At 42.5% G+C, this 21,695-nt stretch overlaps 1 protein-coding gene across 3 annotated transcripts in view; it reads right to left on the bottom strand.

Annotated features, from left to right (window-relative positions):
- Positions 1-21,695, bottom strand: part of LOC135196998 (protein PHTF2-like) — a gene marked incomplete at its 3' end in the record, with an annotated part of 362,229 nt that overhangs the window by 224,781 nt on the left and 115,753 nt on the right. For all 3 annotated transcript variants that reach the window (XM_064223887.1, XM_064223888.1, XM_064223886.1), the window contains 1 exon segment: positions 13,502-14,168. In XM_064223887.1, coding sequence (XP_064079957.1) covers positions 13,502-14,168 — 667 coding nt within the window.

Raw genomic sequence — 21,695 nt, 5'->3', positions numbered from 1 at the left:
TTTGGCGCTCTTGCGCGCTAGCTAATGAATTATGGCGTAAAACTTCCTTATCCTTGGTTAAGAAAGCAGAAATTGTGACCCTATGGAAAACTGGCAAGTCAATGTCAGCTATTGCAAGAGAGCTGGGAATCTCTAAAAGCACGTCTCATTGTGGTGGCACCGCTCCAAGACAGGAGACCTTGATTCATCACTGAAGCGGAAGAGAGGCTCAGGGAGTCCACGAAAAAACTACAAAAAGAACGGATAAACATTTTAAAAAGGATTGTTATGGAACATCCATCAATGCCAGCCAAAAATTTTGAAGTCTCAAAACCTGATCTGCCTTAGGAACGTATCTGAACGGACTGTGCAACATCGATTGCAGAAAGACCTTGGTCTCCCATGTCGTGTTGCAGCAAAGAAGCCACTCCTCACTAAGCCTATGAAAAAAAGGATGGCTTTTTGCAGAAAATATTTGAAGTGGACTGAAAAGGATTGGGAAGGGTAGTTTTTAGCGATGAATCTAACTTCCACATTATCATAGCGCTGGCAAAAAAAAAGTAAGGAGGCCCCAAGGATCTAACCGCTATGCATCAAAATACACAGTCAAGACTGTGAAACATCCAGCTTATGTGATGGTATGGGGATGTTTCAGCGGATATGGGGGTAGTGGGGGTATTATCTTTTCTCCCAGAGAGCACGACAATGAATGGAGAGATTTATGAAAATGTCTTAGAAAATGAATTAGTCCCTAACAAGGAACTTTTGGGCATGCGTGTATTTATGCAAGATGGAGCACCTTGCCACCGATTTCACAAAGGTCACAAACCTTCTTAAGGAATTTAATATTCAGAAATTGGACTGGCCAGGCAATTCACCAGATTTAAACCCAATTGAAAATTGCTGGGCATACATGAAACGGAAACTGAAGGCACTAGCAGATGAGAAAACGTCCTCCCCAAAATTGAAGGATGCCATCCGTAAATTTGGTTTGAAGACATGGATGCACAATATTTCAAAGATTTAGCACATTCAATGCCAAGAAGGTTAAAAAGCTGTACTCAAAAAAATAATGGAGAAATGTCTAAGTATTGAAAAAAGATATAAGTGAACTAAAATTTTCCCTTTTATTTTCCTTTTTTTATATCATTGCTATGATCTGTTTACAATGTAGTGGCCGTTTGTTTTCGTTTTTTTTTTGCGCCGACGTATAATATATGTATATATATATATAATATATATTATTATATATATAATATAATATTATATCTAATATTAATATATTTATATAGTCTATATATATATATTATATAATATAAATATATATATTTACTAGTATATATTATTATATATATAAATATAACCATATAGACATATATGAATAACTTGATCACGAAGGATATAAAACGTGAGCAATGTATAAATAAAAGGTTTATTTTGCCACTAAGGAAAAAAATGAAAAAAAACGAGTTGGCCTGAGTACTTTCGGTCCTATTCGGACCCTTTTCATAAAAAAAAAAACTTTAAATATTGATTATTTTGCATTTTTGGTGTCATATTTCATCTACAGATCAGTGTTGTTAGGCGTTTTAACCCTGGAAAACATGCGTCTAACCCTGGAGATAATTTGATGAAATATAATTGAAAAAGAGCCTTAACCTCGGAACATCATAAGCCGAGACCGCCGTAACCCAACGGGACTGCCTGCATATATATATATATATATATATATATATATATATATATATATATATATATATATATATATAATATATATATATATATATATATATATATATATATATATATATATATATATATATATATATATATATATATATATATATTATAATATACATATATATATATATATATATATATATATATATATATATATATATATATATCTATATATATATATATATATATATATATATATATATATATATATATAATATATATATATATATATATATATATATATATATATATATATATATATATATAATATATATACTATATATATTATATATATATATATATATATATATATATATATATATATATATATATATATATATATAAGATATATATATATATATATATATATATATATATATATATATATATATATGATATTATATATATATATATATATATATATATATATATATATATATATAAAATATATATATATATATATATATTAATATATATATATATATATATATATAATATATATATATATATATATATATATATATATATATATATATATATATATATATATATATATCTATATATATATATATATATAATATATATATATAATAATATATATATAATATATATATATAATATAATATATATATATATATATATATATATATATATATATATATATATATATATATAATATATATATATATATATATATATATATATATATATATATATATATATATATATATATACATACACACACACACACAAACACACATACACAGACAGACAGACACCCATTATGTATGTATATATATATATATATATATATATATATATATATATATATATATATATATATATATATATATATTCATTCATAATATCCTAAGTCTTACAAATAAAAGGCCTCTCTCTCTCTCTCTCTCTCCACCGAGTTGATTATTCTGCATTACATTACGTATCCTCCGTCTCGTCACTAATTTGATCACTATCGCTAATAGTACATATTGATTAAGCTTTGACACATTTCAAAACACCGTCAACATAAACTGCGAGACTAACACTGCTTGAGAGGGCAGTGCTCCCCCAACTTTACGTGAGGGCTAGCTACCACGTCATCACCCTGCTAGCAAAATTAGAACTGCTGAGCACCAGTAGTACCACATAGTGTTTCAATACATCTGCAATTTTTTTATTTACAAAAACAATAGAATGGTACTAATTTTTTAAGGATTATTGATAATCTATACTTAATTTCTCATATTCATGTATATTCATAATTTTGTATATATATATATGAAATCTATAGGGGGAGCTGCAGTTCAACAGTGCCTACTGACTAGCTGCCACAGTTTATATCTCAATTTTAAGGAGACTAGTGGTAGTAGTTTTGAAAGAACTAGTTCTTGTTCATTTGGGTAGAATGACTGTACCTTGTAAATAATTCAGTGTTTTGTGGCTTGTAATTGTTATCTTTATATTATTTATTTAAGTTATATTCAAATGGCAGTGGACTGCTTTTTGTTGATTACTTGGGTTAATCATTCATTATCTTTGATGTATCTAAATTCCATGTCCTGTGTTGGATATATGTTGAGTAATTTGTTTTCTAGTATAGCTGTAGGAATTTTGTTTTCAGTTTTGAGGACTAGAAATCTTGACCAGTTATCTGGTCCAAAGAGGGCATCAAAATGTACCAATGTGGGATTGTCACTAATTTTTGTTTCTTTTCAATCCTTGTTTTATGTACCTTGCTTGTGGGTGGATTACTTGTCCCTAATTCAGAATCAAAGTTATGATATTGGAGTTTACAAATTGGTTTTTGTTTGTTCCTTTTTCAATTTCTATGCACCATAATAGGTGTTCTGGATTTGATATTTTACCAGGAACAGGATGGTCCCTTGTATCATTTTTGTTGTTTGAAGCTGTCCCAAGGAGTTTCGGGAGTGACGTACCAATAGTCATTAACTGTGCCAGAATTTTTCCATCATGGGGCCCAGGGTTACTCAAATCTTCAAGCTCACAAATCATAAAAATATTGAGAAAAAACTAATATCTTGAAAAAAAAAAAAAAAAAAAAAAAAAAAGTTGAAAAACACGTAACGTCGAAGTTAAAAAATTCTTTCCCCCAATGGTATAAGTGAGAAATTACTCCCAAATGTCCGCATCCCTACCCTACCCTAAAAGGGGATGACATAACATGATTAGTATGGATCAAGTGTCAGCAAATCTTGCTTTCTAGGACTAAGAGTATTACGATAATACAATTGTCCCCATCCTAACCACATTAGAGCAAACTGGACAGAATACCGAGAGTTCTATTCCTAGAGCCAGGCCCCCTGGAATCTGTGGTCCAGCTCCACAGAATAGTTTCACCTGAAAAAATAGGTTCGAACATTGTTGGGCAGATGATTGATCTACCAGTTCTTACTATTTAGCTTCAGATTTAACTTCACGTCAAGCTACTACGTATATGGTTTCTTATTTATTACATTTGAAAATTTTTACGAAAGTGGAAAATTCCACAAATATTAATCCCAAAATATATAATGTTATATGGGATTCTTGGGTTCAAACCTAGGGGGAAAAAAAATTCCAGAGGTTCGAGAGCCCCCTCACCACGTCAAGGTGGTCCCAAGTTGAGGGGGACTTATACTGTGAGAAGTTACCATTACACCAGAAAAAAACAGATATTGGAACTGGCTGAACATACACAGATAAAGGTGACTGCTTTTTGTTAAAAATGATATTGTAATGATACAATTAAGTTTGTTCATACTTACCTGGCAGATATATATATAGCTGATAATTTCAGACGACCGACAGAATTTAAAACTTACAACACACGTAGTGGGAGTCAGGTGGTTAGTACCCATTCCCGCCGCTGGGAGGCGGGTATCAGGAACCATTCCCATTTTCTATTCATAATTTTTTATTTCCACTGTCTCCTGAGGGGAGGTGGGCGGTAATTAATTATATATATCTGCCAGGTAAGTATGAACAAACTTAATTGTATCATTACAATATCATTTTGTTCATGCAACTTACCTGTCAGATATATATATAGCTGAATCCCACCTTTGGTGGTGGGAGAGACAGAATAGAGGATTTAGGAAACACATATATGCAGATATTTGATATCTTGGTTCCTTACCTGTTAGCATAGCTGGCTTCGTGATTACTGCCACGTAAGTCTGCTTGTGCTACTAGAGTTGCCAGCAAGGTAGAGACCTATGAAGCTGGTGCACTCCAGATGATCTGTCAACGGGCGAGACCACGACGTGACTAGACCATGGACCATACTAATGAGGGCAACGAGACAAAAATACCACCACCTGGCTTAGTTTACCAAAGGTATCCCACTTAACTAAGCTAATGGAAGGGAGACCCGCCCCAGGCGGTCACCCCACACAACCATAAAACACAAGTTAAAAACCCCCCTAATCCCTAAAGGATAGAATGAGTGTTACCTCCTGCCCCCAAAACAGTGTCTGCAGCAATGTATGGTCCGAGGGAGAAGCAATTTTCGTATGTCACTTTCACCTCCCGCAGGTAGTGTGAAGCGAACACCGAATTGCTTCTCCAAAATGTGGCATTCAAAATATCTTGAGCGCCATATTTTTGTGAAAAGCTACCGAAGTAGCAATAGCTCTCACCTCGTGAGCTTTCACTTTCAGAAGCTTCAAATCACTTAATCACTGCACTTATCATGAGCTTCTTTAATCGTACTTCTGATGAAGAACGCCAGTGCGTTTTTCGACATAGGAATATCAGGCTTCCTCACTGAACACCACAAATTGTCAGACAAACCTCTGCAAGCTTTAGTTCTCTGCAGATAGAACTTTAGAGCCCTGACAGGACACAGGAATCTCTCACGTTCATTTCCCACTATTTCTGACAACCCTTTGATTTCAAAGGTCCTCGGCCACGGGTTGGAAGGATTCTCGTTCTTTGCTAAGAACGTGGGACTTAAAGAACAAATCGCATTACTATCTGAAAACCCAATCTGCTTGCTAATGGCCTGGATTTCGCTAACCCTCTTCGCCGTCGCAGAAGCGGTAGGAAGATCGTTTCTTCGTCAGATTCCTGAAAGAAACTGAATGAAGCGGTTCGAAGTGACTCGACATAAAAAATTTGAGCACCACATCCAAGTTCCACGAGGGTACTTTAGGCTGGATGACCTTCTTAGTCTCGAAAGATCTAATGAGATCATGAATGTCTCTATTATTAGTCAAATCGAGTCCTCTGTGCCTCCTGAAGACTACAGAAAGCACGCTCCTGTAGCCTTTAATAGTTGGAACAGCCAACTTCACTTCCTCTCTCAGATAAAGAAGGAAGTCAGCTATCTGGCTCACAGAGGTTGTGGTGGAGGAAATGCCCTTCTTCCTGCACCAGGATCTGAAGACAGCCCACTTCGATTGGTACAGAGCGATTGAGGAGGGCCTCCTTGCGGTGGCTATCGCCTTCGCCACAGGTCTTGAAAAACCCCTCGCTCTGGCCAACTTCTTGATACGTCTGAACGCAGTCAGACTCAGAGCGGGGAGGTTTTTGTGGTACCTCTCGAAGTGGGGCTGTCTGAGTAGATCTTTCCTTAAGGGCAGAGTCCTCGGAAAGTCTACCAGGAAGGACATCACCTCTGTGAACCAGTCGGCTGCCGGCCAGAAGGGGGCGATGAGTGTCATCCTCGCTCCTTCCGATGCCGGCGAACTTCCTCATCCACTTCCCCGAGGATCTTGAGCGGGGGAAAAGCGTATATGTCTAGACCCGACCAACTCCAAAGTAGGGCGTCTACTGCGACTGCTCCCGGGTCCAGAACTGGGGAGCAATACAGCTGAAGTCTTTTCGTCCTGGAAGTTGCGAAGACATCCACCTGCGGACAACCCCACAGGTCCCACAGCGACTGGCAAAACCTCTTGGTGAAGGGTCCACTCTGTCGGCAACAGCTGTCCTCGATCGACTGAGAAGGTCCGCTCGAACATTCTGTACTCCTGACACGAACCTTGTCAGGATAGTGACTTCTTGCGCTTTCGCCCATAAAAGGAGTTCCTTTGCGATGGCAAACAAAGAAGGCGAGTGAGTTCCCCCTTGATTTCTTAGGTATGCCAGTGCTGTGGTGTTGTCCGAATTGATCTGAATGACTTTGCCGGATATTTCTTCCTGGAAGAACCTGAGAGCCAGGTAAATCGCTGACAGCTCTTTCAGATTGATGTGCCAGGGCACCTGTTCCCCTCTCCAGGTGCCCGACACTTCTTTCCCTCCTAGTGTTGCTCCCCAACCCGTGGACGACGCGTCGGAAAACAACACTAGGTCGGGGTTCCGAAGTTTGAGGGAGAGCCCTTCTGCGAGCTTCCGTGGATCTGACCACCAACTTAGGTGATCCTTCACCTCTCTCGTTAAACACAAGATCGCCTCCAGATCTTGCTTGTTCTTCCAACTGTTGGCTAGGAAGAATTGAAGAGGTCTGAGGTGCAGCCTTCCCAGAGAAACAAACTTCTCCAGTGAGGAAATGGTCCCCAGCAAACTCATCCATTCCCTCACCGAGCATGTTTCCTTCCCCAGAAAGGTCGCCACTTTTTCCAAGCATTGAAGTTGTCGCCCCCTGGGACGGAAAAGCCCGAAAAGCCACTGAGTCCATCTGAATCCCCAGATAGACTAAAGATTGAGAAGGAGTCAAATGCGACTTTTCGAGGTTTACCAGAAGCCCCAGGGACTTCGCTAACGACATGGTCGTGTGCAGGTCCTCCAGACACCGGTCTCGCGATGAAGCTCGAATAAGCCAGTCGTCTAGGTAGAGAGAGATCCTTATATTCTCCAGATGAAGCAGCCTTGCCACATTCTTCATCAGAATGGTGAAAACCATCGGCGCTGTGGTCAGAACGAAGCAAAGTGCCCTGAATTGGAATACCTTCCTTCAGGACAAATCGCAGGTATTTCCTTGATTGGGGATGGATGGGGACGTGAAAATACGCGTCTTGGAGGTCTAGTGAGACCATCCAATCCCCCGGTCTCAAAGCTGACAGCACAGATTGAGGCGTCTTCATCTTGAATTTCTTCTTTATGACGAAGGTTTAGGCTGCTGACATCGAGGACGGGTCTCCAACCCCCCCCGCCCGAATGTTTCCGGCCCAGAAGGAAGACGGTTTGTAAAATCCTGGAGATTCCAGGTTGAAGACCTGTTCCACGCTTGCTTCTCGATCATTTGTTCCAGCAGATCGAAAACAGGGGGGGGGGGGGGGGGAACTTTCTGTTTCTCTCCTCGATAAGAGGGAGACAAATCCTTTGGTGTTGTGGATAGCGGGGGTGACTTCAAGAACGGGATCCTGTACCCTTTCCTCACAACATCTAGCGACCAAGGGTCGGCATCTCTCTCTTCCCAGGCTTTCGCGAACAGAAGAAGCCTGGCTCCTACCGGCGTCTGAAGGACTTCCAAATCACTTCCTACTCTTTGACGGAGCAGGGGTTTTTCCTCTGGAAGAGCCTCTTCCTCGGGAGGCTGTTTTCGAGGAAGATCCAGCACGAAAGGGCTTCGGTTTCTTGGTAAACGAAACTCCAGAAGATGAAGCAGCTGCTGGTCTTCTAGAAGACTGAGCCAGAAGATCTTGCGTTGCCTTCTCCTGAAGGCTCGATGCTATGTCCTTAACCATAGTCTGGGGGAAGAGATGGTCTGAAAACGGAGCAAAAAGCAAGTCCGCCTTTTGCGCTGGAGAGACGGATTTGGCTGCGAAGTTACAGAAGAGTGCTCTCTTCTTGAGAATCCCCGAGCTAAAGTGAGTAGCCAACTCCTCAGAACCATCCCTGACGGCCTTGTCCATACAAGAAAGTACACTGGACAGCTCCCCCAGACTAATAGTATCAGAACTCCTTGACCTAGCATCCAAAACTCCAAGACACCAGTCGAGAAAGTTGAAGACCTCTAGAGTCCTGAAGAGGCCTTTTAGATGGAAGTCGAACTCGTTATGGGTCCAAGTGACTTTTGATGAAGACAGAAGGGCTCTTCTGGAGGCGTCCACGATGCTCCCGAAATCACCCTGAGCAGAGGCTGGTAGTTTAACACCTACGTCCTCTCCCGTCTCATACCACATGCCTCCTTTACCGCAGAGTCTTGATGGCGGTAAAGCCAAAGAGGACTTTCCTGAGGCTTTCCTCTTCTCCATCCACTCATGGACTTTCCGGAACGCTTGCTTCGTGGAAAGCGACTTCTTCATTTTAACGAACCCCGATGCCTTCGATGCTTTAAAAGAAGAAAATTGAGAAGGGGGAGTACGAGGGGCTTCCGGTTGGAAAGTTTCTCCAAACTCCGACTGCAGAAGACGCATCAAAACTTTATAGTCTGATGAGACAGGAACTGGCTGCTGCTCTTCCTCTGCTTCGACTAAAATTATCGGCTAACTTCCTTCCTCCTCAGAAACTGGAGAAGTAGGAGGAAACTCTGAAGAAAAATGACTAACAGGTAGGGTTCCTTCTTCCACCTGAACTTGCGTTGGTGAGGAACTGGCGTCCACCAGCGCGCGCTTGGCGTCCGAATCCACACGTTTGGCGCCGACAGGTGCGCGCTCGACATCTACAAAAACACTCCTGGCGTCCACTGGCGCACACCGAGCGTCCACTAGTGCACGCTTGGCGTCCGCTGGCGCGCGCCGAGCGGCCGCCAGCGCGCGGCTGCCGTCCACTGGTGCACGTTTATCAACCACAGGTGCGCGTTTGGCGGCAACGGAAGCGCGCTCCACTTGCACAGAAGCGCGCTCAGCGTCCACCGCTCGCTTGCGAACATTCGAAGACTTGCGAGCGGGAGATATCTCATCCTGAGAGCGAGAAACGAACTTCTCACCTCCTCTAGAGAGCTGCTGGGGAGCAGAACGAACTCTAGAGGGAGACTCGAACGAAGAGAGAGGCGAGCGAGGAGAAAGAGAAGGTCTTGACTTCTTCACAGGAAGCTTCTCATCCTTTCTACGACGCGGAAGAGACTCTCTAGAAGCAAGAGCGTCCTGAAGTTGCTGCTGCAGTGACTGAATCATCCTCTTGGTTGGCGAAACTTCCTGCTCCGGGGAGGGACTGATCCTGTGAGCAGGAGAGCGGCGAGGGGACGCCTCCCTCCTCCTCCCAGTTACGGCCTCCTCCCGAGCTCTAGCGCGACTGTATCGCTCGCACGAACTACCCGAGTCCAAGTCCGAAGACTCTCTACGCCTTTTCTGCGGCGGAAAAGCAGCGAACGCACTGTCAGGAGAAGATCGCAGATTCGGAGAGCTATGACGTGAAGCGTCAACGAACACGCGCCGTCCCTTTTCAGCGGACGGGAAGCACCGTGAGAACTCCACCCTTTACGTGGGGATGAAGCCTCCGATGACGAAAAACACTCCTTGAGGAGACGTGCACGCGCACGCTCCCTGGCAGTCTGGGGATTTTCATCAGTAACTGCCGAAGGCACGCCAGATCGGTGGGGGTTCCTTGTAACCCTCCTTCGGCTTTCGACATGCTCCCTCCCCAGGTCCTGGGAGTCAAGCAGAGGTCCAGGCTAGAGGCGAAACGAGGCCGATCTGACGCACCCTCCATACACAAAGGGGTATCACTGCACTTCTGCACATCACTTTTTGCTCTCAAGAGCCAACACTTTCGATTCTAAATTACGAATCGACTCCAAAATTAAGGACAAAGTATTACTCTCTACTGACACTGCTTCAGGGCCCGGAGGCAACACTACAGGGTTAGGAGCATTAACAGAAGGAGGGTTAACAGGAGAAACATTAATTTCTTGCACACCTGAAACACTCCTGGAGGAAGACCTCCTTAACCTATCCTTTTCAAGTTTCCTAAGATAGGTCTCATACGCCTTCCACTCAGAATCTGTTAATCTTTCGCACTCCTTGCAACGGCTTTCATACACACATTCATGCTCCCTGCAACTCTTACATACCGTATGTGGGTCTACTGAAGCTTTCAGTAGCCTACCTCTACAATCAGTCCTAGAGCAAAATCTAGCGCTAGCTGTACTAGACCCTGACATATTATCCAAGAGAAATCCAAACCAAAATCAAATCAATCCACTAATAACGTGTGCCTAGCCACCGATCCAAGTCAATTAATCCAAAAAAGAACCAAAAGGGATACTCAAGTAGCAAAAAGTTTCCAAATCCAGACGGAGGTGCTGTAAACAGATGTTCACAACACCGGCGACAGAAAAATTATGAATAGAAAATGGGAATGGTTCCTGATACCCGCCTCCCAGCGGCGGGAATGGGTACTAACCACCTGACTCCCACTACGTGTGTCGTAAGTTTTAAATTCTGTCGGTCGTCGGAAATTATCAGCTATATATATATCTGACAGGTAAGTTGCATGAACAAATTGATCAATGGGTCCAATTTTCATGGTGCTAATGTTATTAACAGACATTTCATAATGCAACGGCAGTGCTCGAGGACTGGAAAGCTAGCTAAATTGTGAGAACTTATGATTACATTTTGTTTATAACAGTAGAGAGGACATAGGCTTCTTTGCTGAAGGAGCAAAATTTAACTTTTAACCCATTAGTTATTAAGAGTGAGTTTAATCATCTGTATGTCTTTCAGTTTTTGTGAAATAAGTGCTAGTGCTATTGCAAAAAAACAAAAAAACAACTATCAAAAATGATACTGCATAGCTTTATGATAGTAAGGTTAAGGTATTTAGGTTAGATTTGATGGCCATCAAAATTTAAATAAAAGTAAGACACTGGAGTAAAATTATGTTGCGTATACATATGCTGATTGGTTAGGTAGGATTGTACTGTCACACAAAACAGGATTGGATAATGTGCATAAATTTTTAATAAAATATACTGATGTAGTATAAGGCTCGTGGCTGTGTTGTCATCCCTTTACACCCTGCTCTTTTCAAAACTATCTTTACACTAATAACAATCTTGTCATATACTACAGCCATTGGCAGTAATCTCCCCCTTCAAAATACTCCACTTATCTGAAAGATCCACAACGATTGTTGGGTTTTGTATTAAAAAATATTTTTTGTTAAAAAAAAATTTGTTTAACTACATCACCAGCAATCATAAGTGCACCTACACATATTGCTATTTAGTCCAGAGGACGAAACACTGAATACCCCAGCATCATTGTTTATGTCCGTAGGACCCATAAGAACACTTTGGCATGAGTCAAGAACCAAGTCTCTGGTAGTTTATAAGATTGTCCATAGTAAATATCAAATCTGTGATATGTAAAGCAAGGACCTGTATCCAGTAGGAGTCAAAGCTACGAACTATAAAGTCACCATGCTAAAACAATGGGTACAGAACTGAAATATCTTTCCCTTTCAAGCAAAGTGAAGGAAATTTCTAAATGCTGGATATACCAGGACATAAAATTATGCATCATGGGAGTCCAAGCATGCTATAGAGATTCCCATTCTAAAGGACTGTTTCTTTGAATTTGTTGCATCTATCATTAAAAGGGTCTGCTACAGGAACTCATTCAGCAGGCTAAGGTCATTGACTAGGTGCAAACCTTCTGTTGCTTCTAAGAATAAAAACACACAACTGTTAAAGCCAAGCAATCCATACTCTACTTCCTTGTAACTAATTTCATCTCAATGTCGAAAGAACTGAAACCCTCAATATCACCATCATACGTACATCTCTTAATCCAATGTGCACGATGTGAAAGGATTTCCCTGCAGAACGAAGAGTTGTACCTGAATATCCTTTGCTCTGCCACAATTGCCATAAATTCTACAAAAAAGACCTAAATAGTGGAAGAAAGCTCAATATGAGAGCTAAAGCTTTGACTTCTTCCTCCTCTTGATCTTGATGCTCCTATGCAAACTGACATAACTTCCAAGGCCACGGTAAAGACTACTGTCTCCTTGACAGTGTATGCATGAAAGCAGCAAGTAGTAGGATAAAGACTTTTCAGAGAGGAGGAAAGCAGTAGTAGGATAAAGACTTTTCAGAGATGAGGAAAGCAGTAGTAGGATAAAGACTTTTCAAGAGGAAAGCAATAGTAGGATAAAGACTTTTCAGAGGAGAGGAAAGCAGTAGTAGGATAGAGACTTTTCAGAGGAGAGGAAAGCAGTAGTAGGATAAAGACTTTTCAGAGATAAGGAAAGCAGTAGTAGGATAAAGACTTTTCAAGAGGAAAGCAATAGTAGGATAAAGACTTTTCAAGAGGAAAGCAATAGTAGGATAAAGACTTTTCAGAGGAGAGGAAAGCAATAGTAGGATAAAAACTTTTCAAAATTGTGTGAAAGTCGCAGCACACTAAGGTTGGTCATTGCTGCTCTAGCTGCCATAGTCAATTTTCTACATAAACCACTGACCAACTTTGCTGAGAACAGGTGTGGATTAAGGAGTTCTAAGTCCAAAGTCTTTAATATCCTAACAACAGGTCAAAAGGGATTAAGAAATACTGGCCTATAGATAAATCACCAAGCTGAGGTACAGAATCATGACCTGTTCTACAAATACACCATCCTCAAGGGCTTATAGCATTTACTGTATAGCTGATTTGGCCTACTCTGTCAAAAGAGAACTAATGGCACCAGAACACACACTTGCACGATAGTCATTGCAAGGATTTCTCTAAGGAACTTCTCTGTCATGTCAGTCACAGAAAGTGACAACAGATCAAGCATGACTTGAAAGAAACTAGAATCCTGGTAATACCCTCAAGGGAACAGAACACATGACAAAGAGATTGAAGGTGTCTGGGGAAGCCACTGGATAACAGTACCCATGGCACCTTTTAAAATATAGTACTTGCATCACTCACACAAAAATCAATCTAAAGCAGCAGGAAAAACGACTTACCGGGATGAATAAATTGGAGCACCTCGCACACTTGTTTGGTTTTCTTAAATTCCAGCCATCACTATTTGAATCCAGCGCATCTACGTCCCCAGTCCCACTTTCACCATCACTTTCTCGTTCTTTACCAGGCTTGAGAAGCTTCTGCTTTGAGGGCGGGAAGCTCTCCTGGCAAATCACATCACTGACCAGGTCAGAAACTTTACTATTAAACAATGGCTCACTATCAACTCCAGGTTGTATAAATGAATCTCTGGGCTTTTTAATGGCATTCATCAACTCTTCTGAACAAAAATTGACTGAATTTACATTTTTGCACTTGCTATTTGCTTCACTTCTGCTTTCCCCTGTAACATCAAAAGGATCACTGCATGAACTGACTTGACTCGCCATGGAGATGTCCTTGCCATCCAATTCGCTTTTGCTTACTTTTGTGGCAGTGAAAGGATCAATAATTGAATTTACTTGACTAATCACAGGGCTCCTTTCACTTGATGACGTAGGAGCTGATGAACTCCATGCTTCGTCTTGTTTCCCTCTCTCACCAGAGGGCTGAATGATTATGATGTTTGGTCTCTCTTTGGAGCTACCTGGAGAAACATTGTTTTCAGAAGAGGACCTGGGCTCTAGAGGATACGTTTCTTCCTGTCGAGGCTCTTCTGAATGAGATCTGACACAAAAAAAATATAAATTTTAATAATATGATATTGTTATTGTACAATAAAGTTTCATACATACTTACCTGGCAGATATATACTTAGCTATAGACTCCGTCGTCCCCGACAGAAATTCAAATTTCGCGGCACACACTACAGGTAGGTCAGGTGATCCCGCCGCCTGCCGCTGGGTGGCAGGAATAGGAACTATTACCGTTTTAAGCCAGATTTTTCTCTTCCACCTGTCTCCTGAGGGGAGGTTGGGTGGGCCATACGATCGTATATATCTGCCAGGTAAGTATGTATGAAACTTTATTGTACAATAACAATATCATTTTCATACATTCAACTTCCCTGTCAGATATATACTTAGCTGATTGGCGCCTTTGGCAGAGGGCAAGAGACAGCTAATTACTGACCTAATAGGTAAACAACATATGTTGTAGGTAATACAAGTTAATTAATAATACCCTAGTTCCTACCTGTTTAGGCGGAAGATTTCTTAGCTTGTGCTGAGAAGTCTGCTTCGCCTCAAAAGCTTCAGCGAGGGTGTGCCCTATGGCTGAGAACTCTTGAAAAGGACTGTCAATGGGGTCTTATCCACTTACTCAACAGAACCTAATGGCAATTGTCACTAGAGTCTTATTCACTTACATGACAATATACCTATGCCTCTTGGCATATAAAGGAGTAAAATACTGATCCCGATCACCCGATCCTAACCGTGGATTAGTAAATATGATTGAAAGGCGTTATCCCCAAACACCTTTCAAACAACCTAAAAAACTCAACTCCAATAATTTTTAAATCACAATATAAAATATAAGGACAAAATTAATATTAAGGATCAGTCTTCTCTCCTTTCCCAGCACTGTATCCGCTGATACATAAGGTCCTAGAGAGAAGCATTTCTCATATGTCACTCTCACATCTTTCAAGTAATGTGAGGCGAACACTGAGTTACATCTCCAATACGTGGCCGCTAAGATGTTCTTCATTGACATGTTCTTGTAGAACGACAATGATGTAGCGACTGCACGTACTTCGTGTGCTTTTACCCTTAAGGTCTTATATGCCTCACTATCACAGCTCATGTGGGCTTCAGTTATGATGCTCCTAACAAAAAATGCTAAGGCATTCTTTGACATAGCTCTTCTAGGGTCTTTAACTGCACACCATAAACTTTGATTGCAACCCTGCAACTGCTTCTTCTTCTGCAGGTAAAACTTCAAAGTTCTCACAGGACATAAAGTTCTTTCCATTTCATTCCCAACTAATTGAGAAAGGCCTTTTACTTCAAAAGTCCTAGGCCAAGGTCTCGAGGGGTTTTCATTTTTAGCTAGAAATAAAGGTTTAAAGGACAATACAGCTGAATCCTTCTTAAAACCCACTCTAGAGTCAAGCGCTTGCAGCTCACTCACTCTTTTCGCAGGGGCGAGAGCTATTAAGAAAATGCATTTTCTAGTCAAGTCCCGGAAAGTAGCTTTATCGGGAGGTTCAAATCTCTCCGACATAAGATATTTGAGATCCACATCCAGATTCCAACTAGGGGTGCGAGAAGTTCTTAATTTTGTAGTTTCAAATGATCTAATTAAATCATGCAGATCTTTGTTATTCTCTATGTTCAGGCCCCTATTCCTGAACACAGCTGATAACATGCTCTTATAACCTTTAATGGTTGACACTGCCAGATGGGATTCTTCTCGTAAAAACAAAAGAAAATCAGCAATTTCGGTCACAGAGGTATCGGAGGAGGACAGCTTCTTCGCCTTACACCATCTCGGAAAACTTCCCACTTCGATTGGTATATCCGCATGGTTGAGGACCTTCTTGCTCCAGCAATTGCTTTGCCGCTTTGCGAGAAAAGCCCTCTCGCTCTGACCAGTCTTTCGATAGTCGAAAGGCAGTCAGAGCGAGAGCGTGGATATTTTTGTGATACCTCTCGAAGTGGGGTTGTTTGAGCAGATCTGTCCTTTCGGGAAGAGATCTGGGGAAGTCCACTATCCATTCCTGTACCTCTGTGAACCATTCTCTTGCAGGCCAATAAGGAGTGATCAATGTCATCCTCATTCCCTCCGAGGACACGAACTTTCTCATTACTTCCCCCAGCATCTTGAATGGGGGAAACACATAAGCGTCTATGCCCTTCCAATCCATGAGCATGGCATCTATGGATAGGGCTCTGGGATCGTCCCCCAACGAGCAAAAGTTCTCCATCCTCCTGGATAGGAATGTTGCAAACAGGTCCACTTGAGGCTTCCCCCAAAGAGACCATAGTTGCTGGCAGACTTGTGAATGAAGGGTCCACTCTGTTGGAAGGACCTGGTTTTTCCTGCTCAATCTGTCTGCCCTTATATTCTTCCCTCCTTGAACAAACCTCGTCAGGAGTCTAATCCCTCTTTCTTCTGTCCATATCAACAGATCCCTTGCTAGTTGGTAAAGGGAGAAAGAGTGTGTCCCCCCTTGTTTTCTTATATAAGCCAGAGACGTGGTGTTGTCCGAGTTGACTTGGACCACCACGCCTCTGACTTCGTTCTCGAAAAACTGCAGTGCTAAGTGCACTGCTAAAAGTTCCTTTGCATTTATGTGCCAGGCCTTCTGTTCTTCTGTCCAACTGCCTGACACTTCCTTCGTCCCTAGTGTTGCTCCCCACCCCGTGTCCGAAGCGTCTGAGAATAACACTAGGTGAGGGTTCTGAAGGGCCAAGGACACTCCTTCGTTTCTTCTCAGTGGTTCTAACCAACCATCGTAAGTGGTTTTTGTTTTTGATAACTCTCTCCTATAGGAAAAGGTATCCAAAAGATCTCCTTTTCTTCTGTTCCAACTCCTTCTGAGATGGAACTGCAAGGGTCTCAGATTCAGTCTCCCTAGAGAGATGAACTGCTCCAGCGAGGAAAGAGTGCCCAGAAGACTGAGCCATTCCCTCGCTGAGCTTCGTTCTTTCTCTAGGAAGACCGAGATTTTTTCCAACCCTTTCGAGATTCTTTCCTGGGATGGATACGCTCGAAAACCCCGAGAATCCATCCGAATCCCCAGATAGACGATAGTCTGACTGGGGATCGTGTGAGACTTCTCGAGGTTTACGAGCAATCCGAGAGATCTGGTCAATTGAAGAGCTATCTCCAAGTCCTCCAAGCACTTTTGTCTTGTCTGCGCTCTTATAAGCCAATCGTCTAGGTAAAGAGATATCCTCACCCCCTTCAGATGTAGCCATCTTGCTACGTTTCTCATCAACGCTGTAAACACCTGAGGAGCCGTCGAGAGGCCGAAACACAAAGCCCTGAACTGATAAATCCTTCCCTGCACCATGAATCGAAGATATTTCTTCGACGAATGATGCAGGGGGACGTGAAAGTATGCATCTTGCAGGTCGAGGGAGACCATCCAATCTCCTGGACGGAGAGCAGAGAGAACCGAGTTGGATGTCTCCATGGAGAACTTTGTCTTCTCCACGAAGCGATTCAATGCACTCACGTCCAGGACGGCCTCCGCCCCCCCCCGAGGCTTTCGGCACCAAAAAACATAGGCGATTGTACAAACCTCGGGAGTGCGGATCCTGTACTACCTCGAAGGCCTTCTTCTCCAACATTTGCTGCACCAACCCAAGAAGGATCTCTCTCTTTACAGGGTCTTTGTATCTCGCTGACAGCTCCCTCGGAGTCGTCGTCAATGGAGGTCTGTTCTTGAAGGGGATGAGGTATCCTTTCCTCAGCACTTGTAGGGACCAAGACTCTGCTTTCATTGAAGCCCATGCTTCCGAGAATCCCAGAAGTCTGGCCCCTACTGGTGATTGGAGGACTGGAATCTCATTTTGCGTTCTTCTTTGGAACTCTAATGGAAGATCTTCCTCCTTTCTCTCCTCCTCTCTTCCTTGGGGCTCGGCTAAAAGCTCTACCTCGAAAGGGCTGTTGGGCAGGTCTTGGCTCCCTCTTCGAGACAGAAGCAGCTGGTCTAGGCTTCTTAGCAGAATGTACCAGCAAATCCTGTGTTGCCTTCTCAGTAAGCGTATGGGAAATGTCCTTTACCAACTGAGAAGGAAACAGCTGTTTAGACCGAGGGGCGTATAAAAGAGAAGCCCTCTGTACTGGAGAGACTGCTTTGGTAAGAAATGAACCAAAGACAGCCCTCTTCTTTAATACTCCTGTCCCGAACAAGGATGCCACTTCAGCCGATCCGTCCTGCACTGCCTTGTCCATGCATGCCAAAACACTATGCAAGACTTCTGGTTCAAAAAACTGAGGGTCTTGCGTCTTGTTGGCCAAAGCCCCAAGGGACCAATCTAGGAAGTTAAAAACTTCCAAGACATGGAATATCTTTAGGAGATGGTCCATTTCAGACTTGTCCAGCTTGTTTTGGCCGATGGAAGTGCATGCCTCCTTGCCAACCGAATCCACCAAGGTCGAGAAGTCCGCCTCAGCAGATGAGGGAAGAGAAAGTCCCATAGATTCTCCTGTGCTATACCAAATCCCTCTCTTCCCTGATAGCCTGGAAGGGGGACAGGTAAACACAGTCTTCCCCACCTCCTCCTTGGTTTTAAGCCAATTTCCGACCGACTGCAAAGCCCTCTTCATTGAAATGGTCGGTTGCATCTTCAAGAAAGAGGAAGACTTCGCAGCCTTCATACTCGAAAATAAAGACCGAGGAGAAGGAGGGGCAGCAGGACTCAGAGACTCTCCAAATTCTTTTAACAAGAGGGCTGCTAATATCTTATAATCAGAAAGACCTGCCCCCTTGTTTTCTTCAGAGTCCGAAACATCCTCCAATTCCGGTTGAGTTTTATTCGGAGAAGAGTGTGCGACCGGAGGACTCCTCTCTCGGGAATGCGCAGGACTTGTAGCAACACCGGCTGCAACCTGACAAGGGCTACGGTCGCCTGTGCGACATCTTGAGTCCCTGCCAGGAGAAGGCCGATGTTGTTCTTTTACACTAAGGCCCTCCTGACAAGGACGACGGTCGCCTGTGCGACAACTTTCGTCCCTACCAGGAGAAGTCCTTAAATGTCGTTCCCTTTTTTCATGATCAATTCCTTCCCGACAGGGGCTACGATCACCTGTGCGACACCTAGAGACCCTGTCAGGGGAAAATTGATCTTGAGAAAAATCCCTAAGAGGAGCCTCCAAGTCCGCTTCAAACTCCGATAACTCATCCAAATTGTATTCTGGATTGTACAAATCCTTGCGCCTGCTTTCAGGCGCTCTAGACGCTTTACGTCTTGTTTCAGCCGCTTCAGGCTCTTCAGGCGCTTTGCGCCTCGTTTCAGGTGCCTCAGGCTCTTTAGGCGCTTTGCTTCTTCTTTCAGGCGCCTCAGGCTCTCTAGGCGCTTTGCTTTTCCTTTGAGGCGTTCTAGGCTCTCCAGGCGCTCTATGTTTCATTTCAGGCGCTCTAGGCTCTCCAGGAGTTAAATATTTCCTTTTAGCCACTTCAGGCTTTTCAGGCGCGTTGCGCCTCATTTCTATTACTTGAGGAGCTTTACGCCTCATTTCAGGCGCTCCAGACTCTTTTCACCTCGCCAAAAGAGTTCCAGGATCTTCAGTTACTTTGCGCCTCCCTTCAGGCGCTTCAGGCTCTTTGCGCCTCATTTCAGGAGTTCGTCCGATTTCGGGAGTTCCAATTTTACTCCTCGATTCGGACATTTCATGTGCTTTTTTTCTAGTAGGAAGTTCCCTATATATATCATGTCGCCTTGACGGCGTTTTGCGCTTGACACTAGCCTGACGTCTGGCTGGCGCCAGGCTTCTGGCAGGCGCCTCGTCCGAGCTCTCAGATAGTTCTAAAGGACGGGATCTTTTGATCGGGAGAAATCTATCCTTCCTTCTAGGCGGATCAGATTTAAGAACTCCTACTAGCGAAGATATCTGTTTCTGCATATCCTCTAACATCTTCGTAGCTACGTCTCTCTTTCCAATTTCCGATGCAGGAGAAGGAGCTTCTGAATATACCTTCTTCTTCCTCTTTTCCGGAGGATATTCTTCCGAAATTCTTCAGGGCTTGAGTCAAAATGGAAGGAGACTTCCAAGATCTCTTCGAAGGTCTCGACAATCTATCTGAACTCCATCCTTTTTTTGATGAGGAATCAGACGAAGAAAAACACTGTTTCAGGACGTCTTTCCAACGACTATCCTTGGCAGCCCGGGACGTAACTACAGGATCTGCCGAGGGGACGCCTGACCGGTGGGGATTCTCTGAAACCTCCCTGCGGCTTTCGACATTTCTTCTCCACTGGTCTTGGGAGCTTGAAAGAGGTCTAGGCCTGGGAGCGAGACAGAGCCGATCAGACGCACCCTCCACTTCACTGGGAACACTTTCACTGCACTTACCTTCCAGTTCTTTAATTTTTTTTTCCATATGCTTAAGCGAAGATTTCAGGCTCGCAATTTCAGATGTTGAGCTTGCCGAGTCCGATAATCGGGAAGGTAAAGCTGTATGGGAGGAAACAATAGGGTTATCAATAGGCAATAGTCCGCTAACTGGCTCGTTAGAGACCGACCTACTTACACTCTTGGAAGAGGCTTTTCTAGCCCTATCTCTCTCCAACTTTCTTAGGTAGGAATTAAGCAACTTCCATTCCTCCTCATTCAAATTCTTGCACTCATCACATGTATTCAATTGAGAGCATACATTCCCTCTACAATTTTTACAAGTGGTGTGAGGATCCACCGAAGCTTTCGGCAGTCTCACAAAACAATTCTCATTCACACACACTCTGAACGAAATCGACACATCAGACATTATGAGAAATTCCAAGGCCAAATCCAAAAAACTGTCCACAATAGCGTATGCCAAACCAAAGATCCAATACGTCACCAAATAGCAGTCCAAAAGATCAACGGCGTAATGAAATTCGAAATTCAAGTCAGGAGGAACTAGCAACGATGTTACTAGTACCGCGACAGAGAAAAATCTGGCTTAAAACGGTAATAGTTCCTATTCCTACCACCCAGCGGCAGGCGGCGGGATCACCTGACCTACCTGTAGTGTGTGCCGCGAAATTTGAATTTCTGTCGGGGACGACGGAGTCTATAGCTAAGTATATATCTGACAGGGAAGTTGAATGTATGAAAACAATAATTTATTTTAATACCGACAAACACTCATCAAGCTACAACTTTACTTGTAAAATAAAGACAGAGTTTCCCCAGTTATACATGGTTGGGTTGGTGGGCTGTCTGTTGTCTACCCTCACTTGCAATTAGCTTGGGTAAGTTTCTGGTTTTCTCATCAATTTTTTTTCTTGTCCATTAAAATTTTTAAAGTAATTTGTATTTTTCCTAAGTATACATGCCAGTCTTTTAAATAAAACTATCCTGAAGTGTGAACTGGACTGGTCGATGAACTTGGTAACAAAGTATATCGACCATGGTAACAAAGTATATCTTCACAGTGAGTGTGGCCATTATACTTTAAACTGGACAATCTATCCAAGTACTAATCCTCTGCTCCACAGATGATGATGTTGGCATTAACAATGTGTGAAACTCCTGCAACTGGTACTACTCTGAAAAGAGAACCTCTCACAATTACAGCAAATAAAAAAATAACTA

This window comes from Macrobrachium nipponense, chromosome 18 (genome assembly GCF_015104395.2).
Source record: "Macrobrachium nipponense isolate FS-2020 chromosome 18, ASM1510439v2, whole genome shotgun sequence".
NCBI lineage: Eukaryota > Metazoa > Arthropoda > Malacostraca > Decapoda > Palaemonidae > Macrobrachium > Macrobrachium nipponense.
This window is presented reverse-complemented; position numbering and strand designations above follow the sequence as displayed.